At 40.0% G+C, this 18,635-nt stretch overlaps 1 protein-coding gene across 2 annotated transcripts in view; it reads left to right on the plus strand.

The window, feature by feature from the left end:
* ERBB4 (erb-b2 receptor tyrosine kinase 4) overlaps window positions 1-13,586 on the plus strand; it is a 1,420,891-nt gene extending 1,407,305 nt beyond the window's left edge. For both annotated transcript variants that reach the window (XM_075317538.1, XM_075317539.1), the window contains one exon: window positions 524-13,586. In XM_075317538.1, coding sequence (XP_075173653.1) covers window positions 524-969 — 446 coding nt within the window. In that variant the 3' untranslated portion in view covers window positions 970-13,586. The remainder of the gene's footprint in view (window positions 1-523) is intronic.
* Window positions 13,587-18,635: the final 5,049 nt, after the last annotated feature.

Below are 18,635 nucleotides of genomic sequence, written 5' to 3' on the forward strand. Positions count from 1 at the left end.
GACGCAAAAGAAATTATACAGACAGCACAGCCTAGGATCGCAAATGATTCTTCCTGTGAGGTAAAACATAGGCAGGGAAATGGTTTACCTCACAGAAATAATCAGGTATGACCCCAAGCTGTCCTGTCTGTATACCTTTGTTTGCTTCCTCCCCTGCCCAGGAGCTTTGGTGTGATCAGACCATGTCCCTGATTCTGCCTTCCTTACTACACTTCATATCTAGTACCTGACTGCAATTATTGGGCACACAATGTGCTGCTTTTGACAGCCCGTCAATGTCTTTTTATGATGAAGTAGGAGCATTTAGAACAGATGAGGTAGTCGTTTCATGCTGAGACCCATTGAGGTTTCTCAGACATGATCCTGGAATTTAGAGCATATGGAGATGAATAAAGCAAAAATATAATTTAAGGTTCTTTTTTAATTCAAAATTACTAAAATCAGAGACTCTTTATTATATCAACGAGCAGACATTGTATTGAGACAAATAGCAGTACATTTATCTTCTATCTTGTTCTTTTAGACTACTTAAGTCCAGTGGAAGAAAATCCTTTTGTCTCGAGAAGAAAAAATGGTGATCTTCAAGCTCTGGATAACCCTGAATATCACAATGGACCCAGTGGGCAACCAAAATCAGAGGATGAATATGTCAATGAGCATCTTTATTTTAACTCTTATGCCAAGCCTAAAGAAAATGCTGAATTCATGAAAAACAATGGACTAACTGTGCCAGAAAAAGCCAAGAAGGCATTCGACAACCCAGAGTACTGGAACCACAGCTTGCCTCCCAGGAGCACCCTTCAACATCCAGATTATCTGCATGAGTACAGCACAAAATACTTTTATAAGCAAAATGGACGGATCAGGCCTGTAGTTGCAGAAAATCCAGAGTACCTGACCGAGTTCACTCTGAAGCCAGGCACTGTCCTCCCCCCTCCACCTTACAGGCACCGGAACACTGTTGTGTAGAACTTTCAGTATTATTGATATTGATGGAAATCCATGAACTCCCATAAAGTCCTTGAGCCCTCCTACTCTAATAGCCACCTTTCTTCCTCAGGTGTGCTTCCTCTCAATGCCAGATCTCTCCCATCAGAAGGTAATAGAATGCGCTAGGCTGTTTTATTATTATTTATTAAAGAGAGCACTTGACGATGTTCGTTCCTGACCGGCAGCTCATTCGTTAGTGGAAATTTGTCATCAGATGACCAGGCACTGGTAGAAACCATTGCGCGACCCATGAAGCTATAGCAAATGATCAAACCATTTTTTTGGCATTTACATTTTGCTGACACTGCAGTATTTTTTCCAGTTCAAGTTAGCACTTCAAGAAGAACTAAATTGAAATAATCCATTTACTTTTATGGTTATCCACTAAAAACTCGAGAGTTTGAACAAGTCCTTCTCGAGAGAACTCCACATTGAATGTCTGGAAATTATAACATGGTTCATTTGGGCATCAAAGTCAAAATAAATGTAGGTTTTTGTTTTTAAAGTTAGGTTTCAATATTATAGAGTTTGTATTTTTCTTAAAATGTGAGAAAATTTGTTCCGGTATGGCCTGAGCTATAGTATATTAGCGCAGAGTATTGCTAATGTGTAAGTGGTGACTATATTAACATCCATACAAGATATCATCTTTGACAGTCTTTCCTGAATGAGGTCAACTAGAAAGGTAAAATCTAATTTACTTGGTTAGGTTAAAACCAAGACATGCTCAGTTGTGTCAGTATATAGGTCTTCTGCCCATAGTTTTGCATATGGCGAGTTTAGTCTACAAGTTCACCGGATTACAGTCTTATAAGACATAAAGCACTTAGTGAAGGACAAATAGAAGCAGTAACCCCTTTAAATTTAGTCACTTTAATTTCTGACCTTAAGACCACAAGGTCACATTTTTGGGTCCTCCATTCTGGTTTTCACTTTGTCCAAATCTACACCGCAATACTATTCATTTGAAAAAAGCATCACCAACAAAAACTTTCCGGAGGATGACTGGAAAAGAATATGGGAGCCAATTCCTTACCTTTCCATTTGGTGACTTGCTTAAAGGTGATGTTACCAGTGTTTGGAGCCATATGTTTATTTCAGGACTTAAAGCAACTAAGTACAGTAGACTGGTCAATCATATGACAAGCCAGAGATGTCAACCGTGATGACTGGGGTGTCCTAGCCGGTGGGAAGCTCCACATATGGACTGTAAGGAAACTATAATGCAGCAGGGAATTGCCGACTAAAGTCAGTTTTGCACTTAAGATGTTCTCTTTGTCCTTTAAAGACTATTGTATATTTTTGCTTTTAATTTTCTTTTTTGGTTATACTTTGTTTTTTTTATTTCGAATGAAGCAATATAGAGGCAACCAGCAGAATCAAATGATGTACACAAAAAGACTCTGAAAATGTCTAAAATGAAATGCATTTTATTTGTAACAAAGAAAGTAAATGGACAATGTTATGAATATAAGCTATAAAATAATATATAATGTAACGGGTTAGACAGAATATGAGTGACCATGATAAGGGGGTTAGGATCATGCACGGCAGGATTTGGATTCAAGAGTTCTTTAACAGTAGACACATTATTGCACATAAAGATAAAGTTATTTTATTGACCTTTTGGGGGATTTGGGTGTTGACTTCTCATGTCATGCTATTTTCTGTCAACGTATATTAGGTACTCAGAAGTAAAAACACTTTTAAGGTCTTCCTAAAGCTTAAGTTTCAGATTTAAAGGGTACCTATCATTCTAAAATTCTTTTCACATACTATTTTGACATGTCAAAAGTTTTGATAGTGGGGTCAGGATTTTGAGACTCCCAAGATATCAAACACGAAAGTAAAGGAGTCAATAAAAAATTTGCTACAGCCAAAAATCTAGGTAAAAATAGAACTTTATTCTAGTGCAATTAAGAAGTTAATGACATTTTCAATTACATCAAGAAATATAGTATACATTTCCTACACATTTTGACTGTAAACCAGCCCTTCACCATGGATGATTTGATTTACAGTCAGAAATGAATAGGAAATTTAAACTATATTTTTGGATGTAATTGAAGATGTCATCTACTTTTTAATTGAAGTGGAATAAAGGTCTATTTTTTTACCTGGATTTTCGTCTGGAGGAATTTTTTCTATTGGATCTATACAGAGCTAAGTCTATCATAGGTGGCTTCTCCGATGAGGAGGAGTACAGTCATATAGCAGAGATGGTTTCCTTCATACCAATGATCACAGTCAAAATAGTAGGGGTGGCTTCCTCAGTGCTGAGGAGCACAGTCATACACCAGAGGTGATTTCCTCTGTGCCAAGGAATACAGTCATATGGCAGAGGTGGTTTCCTCCATGCCGAGGAGTACAGTCAAATAGCAGGGGTGGCTTCCTTTGTGCCGAAAATCAGTCATATAGCAAAGGTTGCTTCCTCCTTGCCAAGTAGCACAGTCAAATAGCAGGGGTGGCTTCCTATGTGCCAAGGATCACAGTCACATAGCAGGGGGTGGCTTCCTCCCTGCCGAGGATCACAGTCATATAGCAGGGGTGGCTTTCTCCGTGCCATCGATCACAGTGAAATAGTAGGGGTGGCTTCCTCTTTGGCGACGATCACAGTCATATAGCAGGTGTGGCTTACTCCTTGTCGATGATGATAGTCTTAGAGCAGGACTGGCTTCCTCCTTGTCGAGGATCACAGTCATATAGCAGGAGTGGTTTCCCCTGTGCCAATGATCACAGTCATATATCATTGGTGAGCTGGTTGTTCCTAATTTTGAAAGGAAATATGTGCTCAGCTGAGTGCTATGCCCCTTTGTTTCAGACCATCTCTCCTCGGAGAAAGGAGCAAGCAGTGGAGAGAGCATGTCCATAAACTGCTCTTTTGGCTCTACGTGAAGAGAAAAGATGATCAGACATGAAGAGGTGCAGTGCTCTGCTAAGCAATTTTTCCCCTTTCTTTTAGCGGTCTCAGGACCTCTTAGGAGGTCTCAGCACTTAGCCTCCCTCCAATCAAAACTACTGACACGTCACTAGAAACATGTTTGTTTGTCTATTTTTTAACTAGTAGGCACCCTTTAAGAAATCATGCATAAATTACATGCCAGTGCTTGTATCACATTTGTTTTCACACTATGTTATCTTGTTTGTGAGATGTAGTTTATGTTATCTCTGGTGTTTTGTAGACTGATCTTAGGTGTTGTGCTGCTTCCAGTCTGATCTCATTCCTTACAGGAACTGTGGAAACCCTGCAAACAAGAACAAAGCTATAATGATGGATTTCAGTGTATTCATTTCTTCTCACAATATATTGTACGTGGACTTTAATTTAGAAGAGACATTTTCTCAGAAGCAGAGATTATATTATTATTGGGGGGGGGGTTCCGTCTTTGTCTTCCCTTCTCTTACTTTGGATTTGTTGAATTTAGGATCAAGGTAGTTTTTGTTTTCTGAATAGTGAGCACACGTCCTTGGGATAGTTTAAAGCACCACAGTATTAACGATGGAGCTATGAAATTACAAATACGTATAAGCTGATCTATGTGTTTATCAAATTTGAGGTTCCTGAACGCTGAATTTTCCAATGATTCCATTGAAGAGGAATGCGACATTACTGACTAAGACAACACTTGTGTACAGTTTGATATTGACCCCAGTGATACCCAGCAGTGAAGTATGGATTTCATGCATTGTGGAATTTTTGTTACATAAGCTCTGGATTAGAAATAAATACAAGAAGAAATTAATGGAAACGAACCTAGAACTGGACTTGATATTTAGCTCCTAAGCTACACAAATGCCACAAGATAATTGTTGCTTAGTGAACTTGTACGTTGAACAAAGTTGTTTCTAATAGAACTGTATAGTTCATGGTCACACCATCCGGATCCCTTTGTGTGAAAATCTGGACTATCTCAGAGTTTTGATACTAAAGACAAGAAGTACAAGATACGAGTGCCAAATCATGGTTTCCAAATTTGCCGTCTTTTGAGCATAACATATTCTTCATTAAAACTGCCAATTGCTTACTTTCATATATCACGAGGAAGGTCTTATTCACTGCTAACAGATTCCTTGGGGGTAGGATATGAGGTTATATTTCAGAAGGCTTGACCTGCATTTCTGTGTTTCTCATGGCCATTATGTAACTCTGAAGATGCGGACTGTAATGGACTTTACTAGTATGTGCATTGTATCCAACACAATTTGATATGTGGTCAGGCGCCAACCGGTGAACACAAACTGAACCACAGAAGGTGTTTATGTAGTGCAGTCATCCTCTGCACTGCCGTTGTAAAGACATTATGTAGCATTTAGTAGTTCTGCTGTAATATGGGTCGATTATTTTATCTCACAACCTGAAGAAGATTTTGCAGTGCATTGTTGTTGCACAATCTTCGATGGGGGAGATTAACAGAGCAATTCTAATGTAATGATGGCTAAATATGAAAGCAAAGGATCTATCATTAACACATATTCCATACATATCATCCCTACCCTCATGGCCAGGGCACACCTACAACTCATCTTTCCCAAAAGCAAGGGAACCACTATGTCAGGGATACAGAAGTGCATATTAATTTGAAATATACAGACTTATAGTTTGCTGTGCCGATCTGAATTGAGTTATCATCGAGGCATTAAATGAGAAATCCAGTTCATTTTCACGCTAATGATGTTAGAAACGTCTATTGATCTCATGTTACTGTTCCATACTGCTGCATGGGTCTCCTGTTGGCTTCACCACTGGGACAACGAGTGACTGTAAAAGCTACTTGGTGGACTCTTCATTGACCAATGCTTACAAAAAGAGGGGGAGGAAGGGCACCGCCTACTGGGATCTCCGGGTATACAATTAAATATGCCAAGAAAGAAAAACAATATACCCACAGAGGGATCACCAAAAAACAATTGTAAAAATAGAAAATCTTTATTACAAATAGGAAGACATATGGAACTCCATACTGGGAGTGAACACACAATGAACAATTAAAAACATTTAAAACATACACAGATCCCCTAAGCCAAAGCACATATGGGATAAATACTAGATAGATAAATATTGTACCACACCCTTAACAACCAACAATCTTATGGCTTGCTATATCATATACATAATGATGTTAGTCATGAAAAAATGATATACCTTATATCAGCAACACAATAATCAAGGTTGACAGCACTTATAGGCACAAAAAAAAAAAAAAAAAAACCTTCATAGACATGTGAAGGAATTGTATAGCATCTATAATACAAAGGCAATTCCTATGGATCTTTCAGACCATAGGGACATTGACCAATGCGCCAACACTGAGGCTTATGTTTGTCTGCAGTGTTCACCATTGTCTTTGTCAGTAGAGTAAGCGGGAGACTAGTGGGAGACTCAGGCTGCAGTATAGAGGAGTGAGAGCGAATCGGTCAGTGTGCTTTATTTTTATGCTATGCTGGGTGTTTTCAAAAGAAAACAGGGGGAAAAGAGATAACCCTGTTGATACCATGCCCCAAACTCTTACCAGTCTCCTATGGTACATGTTGAATTTTTTTATCAATATAAGAAAAGGATTGTTAGGATTCTGAAAAATAAGTACTAGGGAATAGTGATGAGCAGGCACTACCATGCTCAGAAGCTCACTAGTCGTAACGAGCAGTTGGATGCTCGGATGGGCGCAACTCAAGCACCCAAGTATAACGGAAGTCAGTGGGGGATTCTTTTTACGAGAAATGTTCCTGAAAAAATGATCAAGTTCCCCATTGACTTCTATTATATTCGGTACTCGAGTCACTCCCATCTGAGCATCCAACAGCTGGTTACGAGTACCGAGCACCTGAGGATGGTAGTGCTCGCTCATCACTAGTTACGAGTACCGAGCACCAAGCATGGTAGTGCTCACTCATCACTAGTTAGGAGTACCTAGCATGACAGTGCTCGCTCATCACTACTAGGGAACATTAATCAACATTATATATCAGCAATGGCAGAGGAATAAAACTTAACTTTTAATACATGAATAGTTATAAAGACCTGAGATTGAAGTAACAAAGAATAATAGGATTAGGTTAATCAATGTGAAAATGCACCTGCAATAACCTAAATTTGCAATAAGGTCTGCAACAGTCTTATCCTGGGTTAATCACATAAAAAAAGACAGCAGGACAAATCACTGAGGTCTGAATTTCATAACCCTTCTTACAGTCCATAAATGAAGTACAAGTAGCAATAGTTGGGCCATCAGAAAGTACTTGATTTTCTGAGAGTATATACAGACACACCTTTGATACAAGTATATTGCAGAAAAGAAGCTGCTGGTGTCAAACTGCCAGAACTCATCCTTCTGTAAGGAATTAATATATAAACCAGACACATCACTTCTTCTTTTGATTGCTATTTTAAGAGGCGCATAATGAGATTTCAGATTTTAATCATCTTAATTTTAACGCTCCATTGTTTTATATTTTCCCTTGTTCAAATTTCCTAACCATTCAATATCAAAAGCGTGTCCGTACTTGCAAGTTGTTATTTTCTCCAACAAATCTTTAATTAGATTTATCATTTCAATATCTCAGTTTTATAGCCATCAACATTTACTTAAGTCACTGTACATATCAACCTTTCTATTCTTGGTCTTTGTTAAGGGTTTCTTACATTGGACAATAATCGTAAGAGCAAATGTTTGTTCATTGCCCAGTATAACTAGACCTAGGCATGAAACCACTAAACACTTGTCTGCCATTGATCACATCTTTTACACAGACCTAAAAATATCATTGACCGGTAGCACATCCTTCTGGTGTGAATGCGGAATGTATTACCAACGATTAAGGAGTCTCAAAAGACTGTTTACTCTAGGTGCTTCTAAGACTGTCCTGCCTGATAGAAGCCTTCAGGCTGCAGCGTAGTAGCTGCTGCTGATTGGCTGCAGCAGAGCAGTAACTGCTGATGGGCTGCAGTGGTCATGTGACAAAATAATGCCACTTGAAAGTTGGGCGGCCAAGTGGCAACAAAGATAAATATCCCAAAGGTGTGCATGTAGCTTTTTTTTATTTTATCTTGCTACTTTAGCACTTCAGATGGAAAGTCAAGTCACGAGACCTTTCCATCAGTCTTCTCTAATTGGAAAATTCTGCAGATGAGAAAGCTGATTTTTATTGGAAGAGGTTGCTGAACAGATCTGGTCCCATACTGCTCCATCAATTGCCATTTTGAGAATAGGAGAGCAGTATAGTGTGTGAGAAAGGCTGCCCTAAGAATTTCAGTAACAAAACCCAGAAAACATAATCATCTGTCCATCACATTTGGTAAAATAAAATGGAAAACCAATTTAACTAAGATTGCCACACAGCCAGTTCTTGACGGAAAAATTATTTTGGTGTCAGCACAACTCAATAATTTAGGTATGCCAGAGAAGATTGGTCATTTACTATGTTATAGCTACTACACTTGGCTATAAAACACGTGTAATACAGCACCTATAGAAATATATGGACCTAAACTGTAGCATTGGATGCCCTCATATGGAGGCATACAGAGGTTTCTGTCTCATTCTGTAAGAAACAAAAATTGTGACATTCCCTATAGTATGACTTCTGAAAAAGGTATCTAGAGATGGTGCAAAATGATTTTCATCTCGCCATCCATCAGCCAACTCCTTCAGCTTCAAAATCCATGAGCCATAATAGTGATTAGTGGGCACTGATCAGGAGTGGGAAAACCATTTTTTACCTGACAGCATCCATGACTCTTCTTTTGATTAGCCAGCCTGACGTGATGTCACATTGTGTCACGCATAATGATGATGTTGGGCCAGGACAAGTAATCAAAAGAGCCATGAATGCTGTCAAGTATGGGGCGGTTCACCCACTCCAGCAACAGATTACCGACATGGCCGATGGACTTGCACCTGCATATCGATTTGCATTAACTCTAGTATTGACCCTCGAATTATTGCTTCTAAAGGAGTACATGATGGTTTACAGAAGCCAAATGCTGAGCACACAGAATGGGGTACTCTAGGATTTCTAATATATAATGGCAGGGACATTTTTGAGCCACTTAATAGGCTTTACTTGAATTGGAGCAATGAACGCTGTTGTCCAATCAATCTTCTATTGACCTTGAGTTTATGACAATTCTACTGTCTAGTCTACACTGCATACATAGTATCCTTTGCTTTTATATTCAGCTGCCTTAAACCTTACAGATATAAAAAAAAAACACAATTGTATGTTACTAAGAAAATGTGAATAGTATTTTTATAGCTTGTCAGAGATACAACCAGTTGCATTTGTACATAAGAGTGGGAAATTTCTCCATTTACAAGACATCTTCCTTTGGAACGTAGCTGCTCTCTTTTGAGTTGATTTGTATATATTTATGTACAGCTGGTGGTTTAAATTTCTGTATATTCAATTTTATGTTAGGTTCATTTTTATTTTATTTTGTTTTCTTTTGCTCACACTTGGTATCATTTTTTTACATTACTTGTGATTCTGTTGCCGTGGCTTAATTCCTGCACTTGCTTTGATTATTCCTCACATGCGTGAACTTTGATGTTCTTTTGCTCAGAAATCCCCTTTGGTTTGTGTATTTTTACAATGAAGGACTGTTCCCTGCCCCCGCACGTAAGCCTCTTTCCTGCCAAGGAGCAATGCCTAACCCAAAGCATCCTCTTGACAGAAGAAGAGACATGAAGGTTCTGTTTAACTTTTTAATATAGTATTATTTCTTCTATTTTTATTCTTTATGTTGTAGTTTTATGTGAGGGAGTTTTGATTAATGTTGTACTTGTTGTGATTTGATCCATTGCTAATGTATTGTACGAGTGCAGTTTATGGCAGCCGTGAAAGCTGCGTAATGATTATCTACTTTTTAATTTAATTTACATGTGATGGGGTCCTTGGGAATTAATATACACAAGCCACAAATATTAAGACATCTTGCAGATCTCCTGATCAAATACTTTGGACCATCACCTACCAATCATGACTGTTAGTGAGATCACTGCAGAATTCTCTTTGGCCGTGGTAGGTGTTAGGAGACCCTAAAATCAGGTAAACTAAGAACCATTACTTGGGGATTTCTGCTTCAGTTCGTTAATCTCAGTGCTACTTTATAACTCAATAATGCATTGCTCCGACAGTCATCATCACATATAAAGACATTATCAGCATTGTGTAGCTAAATTTACATTCATGATTAGTAGAGATGGAGTATACATTTTCAGTACATTACGAAATATCATCATGTTGAGTAGATATCTATTTTTTATATTTTATTTTATCTCTCTTACAAGTTCTGTAGATCAGTAAGGGTCTGGGTCCTGAGATCCACCACTGATCACTCAAGCAACTACTCTGAATCATGCCTGTTAGCCGACAGATTTGATGATCTCCTATATAAGCATGCACACAGTGGTTTATGGCAGAATTCCCCAATGCCAGACCTCAAGAGCCACCAACAGCTCATCTTTTCAGGTTTTCCTTAGTATTGCCCAGGTGATAATTCCATCACCTGGGCAATACTTAGGAATTCCTAAAAGCATGATCTGATGGTGGCTCTTGAGGACTGGAGTTGGGGAATACTGGTGTATGGGCTCAACTGAAGTCCACAAATCTGTAGTACTTGTTTGTAACCAATGGACAAAATGAAAAAAGTGAAAAGAACTTATACTCTTTAAGATACAAAGTGACATTCTTATCTTTACAGATTCCTCAACTAGTATTTTTTTTTGCTAAAGGTGCAATTTTCCCAATAGGTTAAGGTATTATGAAGATCGGCTTACAGGGAAATCAGATCCAAATGATCTGAAACATTACTCCGAGCACACCTTCTATTACTCAAACCTCATATTGAGTAGAATGTTGAGTTAAGCCCCCTTTACACATTGCAATTTCATACGGTTTGCATACGATAGCGTATGCGATTTGCAACGCCTCTATCGTATGTGCGGCACGTTCAATTTGTTGAACATGCCGCACACACGATTAAACCCCATCACACGTACTTACCCGTCCATACGACTTCGCTGTGGGCGGCAAACGTCCACTTCCTGGAATGGGAAGGACGTTCGACGTCACAGCGACGTCACGCGGCAGCGGCCAATAGAAGCGGAGGGGCGGAGCTGAGCGGGACGTAAACATCCCGCCCACCTCCTTCCTTCCGCATTATCGGCGGCAGCCGTGGGAGGCAGGTAAGTTCTGTTCAATGTTCCCGGGGTGTCACACACTGCGATGTGTGCTGCCACGGGAACATTGAACAACCACACGTTCAATTCTAGAGACAGATACGATGTGTATGCGATGAACGTTTTAACGTTCAATCGCAATCGCATGTACCTGTTACACAGTGCAATGTACCTTACGATGCCGGATGTGCGTCACTTACGACGTGACCCCGCTGACACATTGTAAGATATATTGCAGCGTGTAAAGCGGGCTTTAGATTTCAGAAATCTATACTAAACGCAATGGGATAAAGCTCCATAAAGCCTTTTTGTTCTGGAAATTAGTGGTAGACTAATATTTCAGAAAATATCTTCTAACATAACAGATAATTCTGCTTGGATTTTTTCACTAACATCTATTAAGGCAGACAGAAAATAAGAACTTTATAGAAGAAAAGTATATATAGAATTGAAAGGGCCAGTATGTTGTCCACTAATCCAAATTTACCTATAGAACATAAATATATCATAGTAAAGTAAGATACACATATTGTAGCATGTCCATCAAAACCTTTATCAAAATAGAATCAACATGTCTACAAAGAGATTTGCAAATTGTTTTCTGTAGTACAACCCAATACTTAAAGCGTAATTTAGTATACTAAATACCAGGAAAATATTAATTATTTTTGATGGATATCTAACACTTTACAATATGGTCTCCAAAATCTAAATCTCTGTTCCTGCAATTAATTTCAATATGTCCAGGAAGTGAAAAATTATACATATTATTTGGGTCCTGACATTAAATAATTTTTTAGCAACTGTATATTTTGTTGGGTTCCCAACAACCAAAGAGTGTGGAACTTTAAATGAAGTGGATTTTCAAACATGATTATTTTAGTGTCATTGACACAGGATTACCTATGATAGCACACAGCTCTGATCATTCATGGTCACCTACATTGTTCCAGAAGATCATAACTGAGCAATGCATTATTGATGCTGTATACTGCAGCACAAGGGGAAAAAGTTGATATATTTTAAGTCATCGACTATTGGGAATTTTCTGTTTCAAGTTACAGGGCCACATTCAGGGCATAGGGTTCAGTCTTCAGTGATATAGAACGTAAAGTGATTGTATGTCATTAGAGACAGAAAATCAGGAGACAGCGCCGATCACGGGCTTGGTCCTTTTTTCTGTATCACTGGAGATACACTTTAAACAGCTACAAGCTAAAAATTGGTATCCTCCTTTTCTTTCCTCCTTTTTTCTTTCTTTCTTTCTTTTCTTCTATGATTTTATCCTTTTTTCTCTTTCTTTCTTTTCTTTCCTTATTTCTTTCTTTCGTTCTCATTTCTTTCTTTCTTTCGTTCTCATTTCATCCCTTCTTTCTTACTTTCTTTCATTCTCCTTTCTTTCTTTTTCTGTTGCTCTCTTTTTTTTCATTCTCTTTTCTTTCTTTTTCTCTCTTTCTTTTCTTTTCTTATTTCTTTCTTTCGTTCTCATTTCTCTCTTTCGTTCTCATTTCTTCCTTTCGTTCTCATTTCTTTCTTTCATTCTTATTTCGTTCTTTTTTTCTTTCCTTTCTTTTTTTCTTTCCTTTTTTTCTTTCTTTCCTTTTTTTCGTTCTCATTTCTTTCTTTCTTTCTTTCTCTCTTTCTTTCTTTCCTTCCTATTAGTTTTAGGATATTTTTGCTTTTGCAATAATCACCTCATTTCCAGTCTAAAATAAAGTAACTCTTGAGGTAACAGTATTGAGAATAGCAGATGTAGATTTGCTACGATTCATTACAATATATTAGTACAGAAGAGAAGGGTTATCACAATGCACAAATACTATATGCACAGCCCCAAAGGGATAAATGACACAGACAGACCTGCTACATCTGTATACTGCTTGAAGGTGATTATCATTTGGGAAATCTCACTTTTACAACAATGGTTACTCCCGAGGGTTAGCACTAGATTAACCTTGCGTTGGCCTCAAGTGCATTGTTGGAGACCATCAACACAGAAAAAAATGGAATAAGAAGCAGTTTAGGTTAAGAAATCAGGTCATAGATTTGTGTGAAATAATGGGATGCAATTACTGGATGAACTGCAGCTACTTAATAGCATAATGTTTAAACTCTAGCTGTGCGACCCGTGACCCTGTATCTTCAAACAGACTCTCAACCATCTGTGAAAAAGCAGAGATTTTGTGAGCACATTGGGTCTCTGAAAATGATGCATCCGTGCATTACATTGTTCTCATACAGTAGGCTATAGTCGTTCTCCGGACAGTGGTCCAGCATTATTTTGTGTTATTGTCATGCCTCCCATACCATCCCAGCTGAACAATTTGAAACCTGTTCTGCATTTTTGTTAAATGAATCTGTCAGAAATATATTTTTAATTTAATATAAATGAAATTCAATAAAATATGGCAAAACTTTTCCTATGTGTGGATGTGTCATTTTAATACCTTACAATTATAACTACTAGTAACAAAAGTTAATAAAATAGTTAATAAAACTAAACAAATATGTTCAATGATAAACACCTCTTTTTGAATACTATATTGAAATTATACATGGATCTGTTGGTTATAGACTCAAAAACAAAATTGTTGTGCCAGCTTTTATTCTTTTTTAGTATTTGCACACATAGGGATTGACCAAAATTGCTTCCAGAACCCTAATTATGTCAGCGTACTACTGACTGTGCCCAGAGGACGGTGTCCAACACATTTTGCAGCTAAACAGAGGAGCTCATTAGAAACAGCAAAACACACTGCGCATGCACTTGTGGATTCCTGGAAGCTGAAGACCTGCGCAATCGCAGATGAAAACTTGACTAAGCTTCAATATTTCCTTCTGGTTCTAAATGTTTCATAAATTGATGACTACAGAGGATTATGCGGGCGTCAAACGAGACGATCTATCTTGCGATATGTCGTCGGGGTCACGGTTTTCGTGACGCACATCCAACATCGTTTACGTCGTCGTCCCATGTGACACCTACAAGTGACGCAGAACGTTCGCAAATCATGTATCGTTGACACGTCGCTCATTTTTAAAAAATCGTTTATTTTTCTTTCGGTTGTTCATCGTACCCGGGACAGCACACATCGCTCCGTGTGACACCCCGGGAACGATGTATACAGCTTACCTGGGTCCCGCGGCTCCCGCCGGCTATGCGGAAGGAAGGAGGTGGGCGGGATGTTTACGTCCCGTTCATCTCTGCTCCTCTGCTTCTATTGGCCGGCCGCTGTGTGACGTCACTGTGATGCTGAACGTCCCACTTCCTTCAGGAAGTGGATGTTCGCCGCCCACAGTGACGTCGCTCAGCAGGTAAGTACGTGTGACGGCGGTTTAACCACTTTGTGTGCCATGGGCAACTAATTGCCCGAGACGCACAAACGACGGGGGCGGGTACAATCGCTCGTGCGATCGCACGAGAGATCATATTGTGTGACGCCCACATAAGGCTGTGGAAGAAAGCGCAATATGGTCTTACCAGGCAGGGCAAAGGGCAAATGTAAATAGATACACTCTTCTAGAGGGGTTGTGAAAGCCAAAACTCCTATCGTCACGTTGCATAAAGGCAAACAGCTGCAGCCCCGAAGCGAATCAATAAACCGTCAAAAGGGATGAATCGGGTATTATGCCGCGCTATCACCAAAACAAATCAATGTTGATTGATTAATCCATGTATTTATTCTTTGTACAGGTCAACGCATTTCAGAGTTTGCAATCTCCTTCCTCAGGACAGCAAAGAAAGAACATCAACAATCAGACTGCAATCTCTGAAACGCGTTGACTTGTACAAAGAATAAATACAAGGATTAATCAACATTGATTCGTTTTGGTGATAGCGTGGCATAATACCCGATTCATCCCTTTTGACGGTTTATAAAATGATGACTACACAGTTTTATCCAAAGAAAAGTACTGACGGACCTGTCTCATCTCCTGAATCTCGATCTGTGGCCAATTTATTAATGGAATCAGCAATCTATCCGGGATAGAAATAATCAAATTGACCAAAGTCAAAACAAATTTAATGAAAGATCAGATTAATCAAAATCCAAATTTTTCCCAATTAGGCAAGCTCAAAGCCATTTTTATGAATTACTTTGAAAGACTGGTTGGAGTTAAAGAGCAATTAAACATTATACTTACCTGTCCTAGGCCTGCCCCTCATGTTTCCAGCTTGGTCCTTTAAATTTCATTTTGGATCCTTCAGTCCTTAGATCCTCCATCTTTGAGTCTTCTGATACTGAATAGAGATCTACATTTAAAGACTAATCCGTGATGTGAAGCCTACTTTTGTGACTTTGGCCTTACATGGTCATGCGAGTTGAGTTCCACAGGAGCTCATGAGGAATGGTCAATGTCCAGAAGATCGAAAGATTGGAAGGCCAGAAGATCTGAAGAAAGAGGACAGGTGGAGGCCAGGTTTTGGAAAGGTGGATACAATATTTTATTGTTTTTTTTAACTCTTTCGCTCCCAACAATTTATAATTCTTTGGGGTCTGAAGGCACCTCAGAGCATAATATTGTAAATGTCTTTTTGGGGATCTTTCGTTTTGTGACAAAACAATTTCATTTGAGATCAAATTTTTAAGTCATAGCACTTGAACGTAAAAGAATTTTTTTTACATTTGCCCATCTGGGGGTTTGGATGTGAAACATTGTAACTATAATATGTAGCTTTATACAATATATACATACAACATAGAACTTCAAGTTGATTCATACTGGTAATTTGCAATCAACCAAGACTAAACTTTTATTACCAAAAAATGTTAGCATGATCAGTGTCTAATCTTTTGTTATGTTTTTCTTTACTGCAAAATGGAATAAAAGTAATTCTTTATTGGAAATTCCTTTCTTGCTGCATCTTCTAGTTTCTTTGCATTTGGGACTTGTGACGGGGTCCTTCTCCCATATGACACAATCAACAGAGCGAGAGATAGCAGTATAAACCAAAGAGCATTTATCAAATGCAAATCAAATGGTCCATAACATAATCTACCATACAGAGGATAAAAATAGTAAAGAAAAACAAATATAGTCCAGTAATAGCATAAATATCCAGGTCTCTCTAAGGAGCAGCTTTTCCCTCAAAGGTTCAATCCTGCTTCTTCTCTCTTGTAAATCTTGCCCAGAATGACAAATCCCCCAGGTAAGCAGAGAGTTAGGTGGATCCCAGGCCCCCTTCCCCCAGACTTAGGGACAGGAACACTACAGGGGGTGATTACCTATAGACAATACAATCTACACACAAGCAATACAAATAATGGACAGTAAACCAAGCAAAAAATACGAACCTACACAACATGATACACAGTACACCATATCCCACCATCACAACCTCTCCCTCCTTTTGAATAAGTGAGTATGACATGAGGTCTACACAGACCTCTAGCCATTTCACTTAAGTTCATATTGCTCAGCAGTGGATAGTCTATGGTTCTTCTTGCCGGGACAGTCCATCAGCATTCTGGTGTTGGCTTCCATGCTTGTATTGGATGGAGAAGCTGTAGATAATCCCTTGTACAGCCGTTGTGTTGGAAGGACAAGCTTCCCTTTGTATCCTCCTTCACTCAAACTGTGTTTCCTGCACCCACAAATTGGCATTGTAGATCTCCCACATAATTTCCTAGGAGAATATTTGCAGGCAGGCCGCTCATCACCCCAACCACTCAATGTTTGACCCCAAAGTCCAGATCTGCAGTCGCCTTTGAGATATTCCTCCTTTGTCCTCCAGCCAATTCAATAACAATCCCTGGTCCATGATTTATCGCCTCTGGCCGAACCACCCGGGGATCAGCTCCCCCAGAGTCACAAAATCCAATGACTCCCTGTCCAACCAGCACAACCTCCTGTAAGTGCTTACTTTGATGGTAAGAGGAACTCGGGGCTGTGGCTCGCACCCCATAAACCCCTAGTGGGCGACCATGAATGTTTGAATCATTAGGCAAGTCAACTTGAAAGAGTGAGAACACATCCCCCATTGTGTTCGGCTGTAGAGAATGAACAGGTCGATTTGGTGCAAGGTCATTCCTCAGTCGAATAGCAGGGCAAGTGTCTTGCAAATGCCCAGAATGCCTACATCGATAACATCTCCTCTACGTCGTATTCCTTCTAATGTGCATTCTGGAGAAGACAGTAGGAGAACCTGGTGACAAAGACCGGAGGCCATACACGCCAACAGGGGCATCTATGGTGCAGGGGTCAGCGGTACACTCCAGTGGAAGTGATAGTAACTCTTCCTCAGGCAGGATGGAATGCACAAAATGCACCGGACAAAATGGAGGTGCATGGGGGTCCCTCCGAATCCTTGCGGGACAACTGGGTTGCAGGTGCCCAGGTTGCCCGCACCCATAACATTTCTCTCTGTGATTTCCCCAGAGCATGGTTGCAACTGTTGGGCCCCGGAATTGTGAGATGTGGATGTCATCGGCTTGCAGCTGGGTGGAGGGGCAGATATAACTGGAGAGTGCCGAGGCACAGGAGGGTCAGACCGTGGCTTATTGTCCATAAGCCTCCTCCATTGCGGTTGGATAGTAAGGTCCTCACCAGCCAGGGATGCAGCTCTATCCAAGGTGTGCAGCATGCGCTCTCTGACCCATTCCCATATTTCTGAGGGACACTTGTGAAGAAATGGTTCTATCAGAAATACTCGTATAACTATGGACAACGGTCCATAGTTAAGGCATCTTCCACTTCCAGTCATCTCCGACATGCCTGGGACATCTTATGGGCATACATCCGAAACGATTCCCCCCGTGGTGCATGGCAGGTCTGGAACTGTGCCATATGTGAGTCTGGGGTGATGGCATGGTAATCCAGGATAGTCCGCTTTACAATGTTGTAATCCCGGTTCTGCTGTGAGTCAATGGTGCGATAAGCCTTTGCCAGGCTTCCGTTCAGGAGTCCCACTAACAAATGCATCCAGCCAGAGTGGGGTACCTCCATCACGGCACACTGCTGCTCAATGTCCTTGAAGAACCCTTCCACATCTCGGAAACTTCATCAAGTGGCTTGAAGTCTGCCCGGGTGATCCGTACAGGCTCCCGGATCACTGGGTTTACACTCCAACTCCCATTACTCTCTCTGCCGAACTCAATTGCTTCTTGTCTCCGCTGTGCTCGGTGAGCAGCCTCCGCCTTATATTCCTGAGATACACCTGGGCCCAGAACCACCATCTCTTCTTCGAACCACACCAATCACTGGCGTTTTGGGGCAGGGATCCCCGTCCCCAGTGCTTGTCCGTCAGACATATGAGAGAAGTAGGTCTGGCTCTCACCCACAAGTAGATAAATTAAGGCTTCTTTACTCAGTCCCTAGTAGTTCCAGCCCAGATCTTTGGTTCTTTCCTTTAGACTGGATGCGGTCCAGTTTCTGTACTCACTCTGTCGGTGGATCTCCATTAGGCTGCGCTCTGTTGATCCCACCGCTGCCACCAGTTGTGACGTAGTCCTTCTCCAATATCAC

Source organism: Anomaloglossus baeobatrachus, chromosome 7, assembly GCF_048569485.1.
Source record: "Anomaloglossus baeobatrachus isolate aAnoBae1 chromosome 7, aAnoBae1.hap1, whole genome shotgun sequence".
Lineage (NCBI taxonomy): Eukaryota > Metazoa > Chordata > Amphibia > Anura > Aromobatidae > Anomaloglossus > Anomaloglossus baeobatrachus.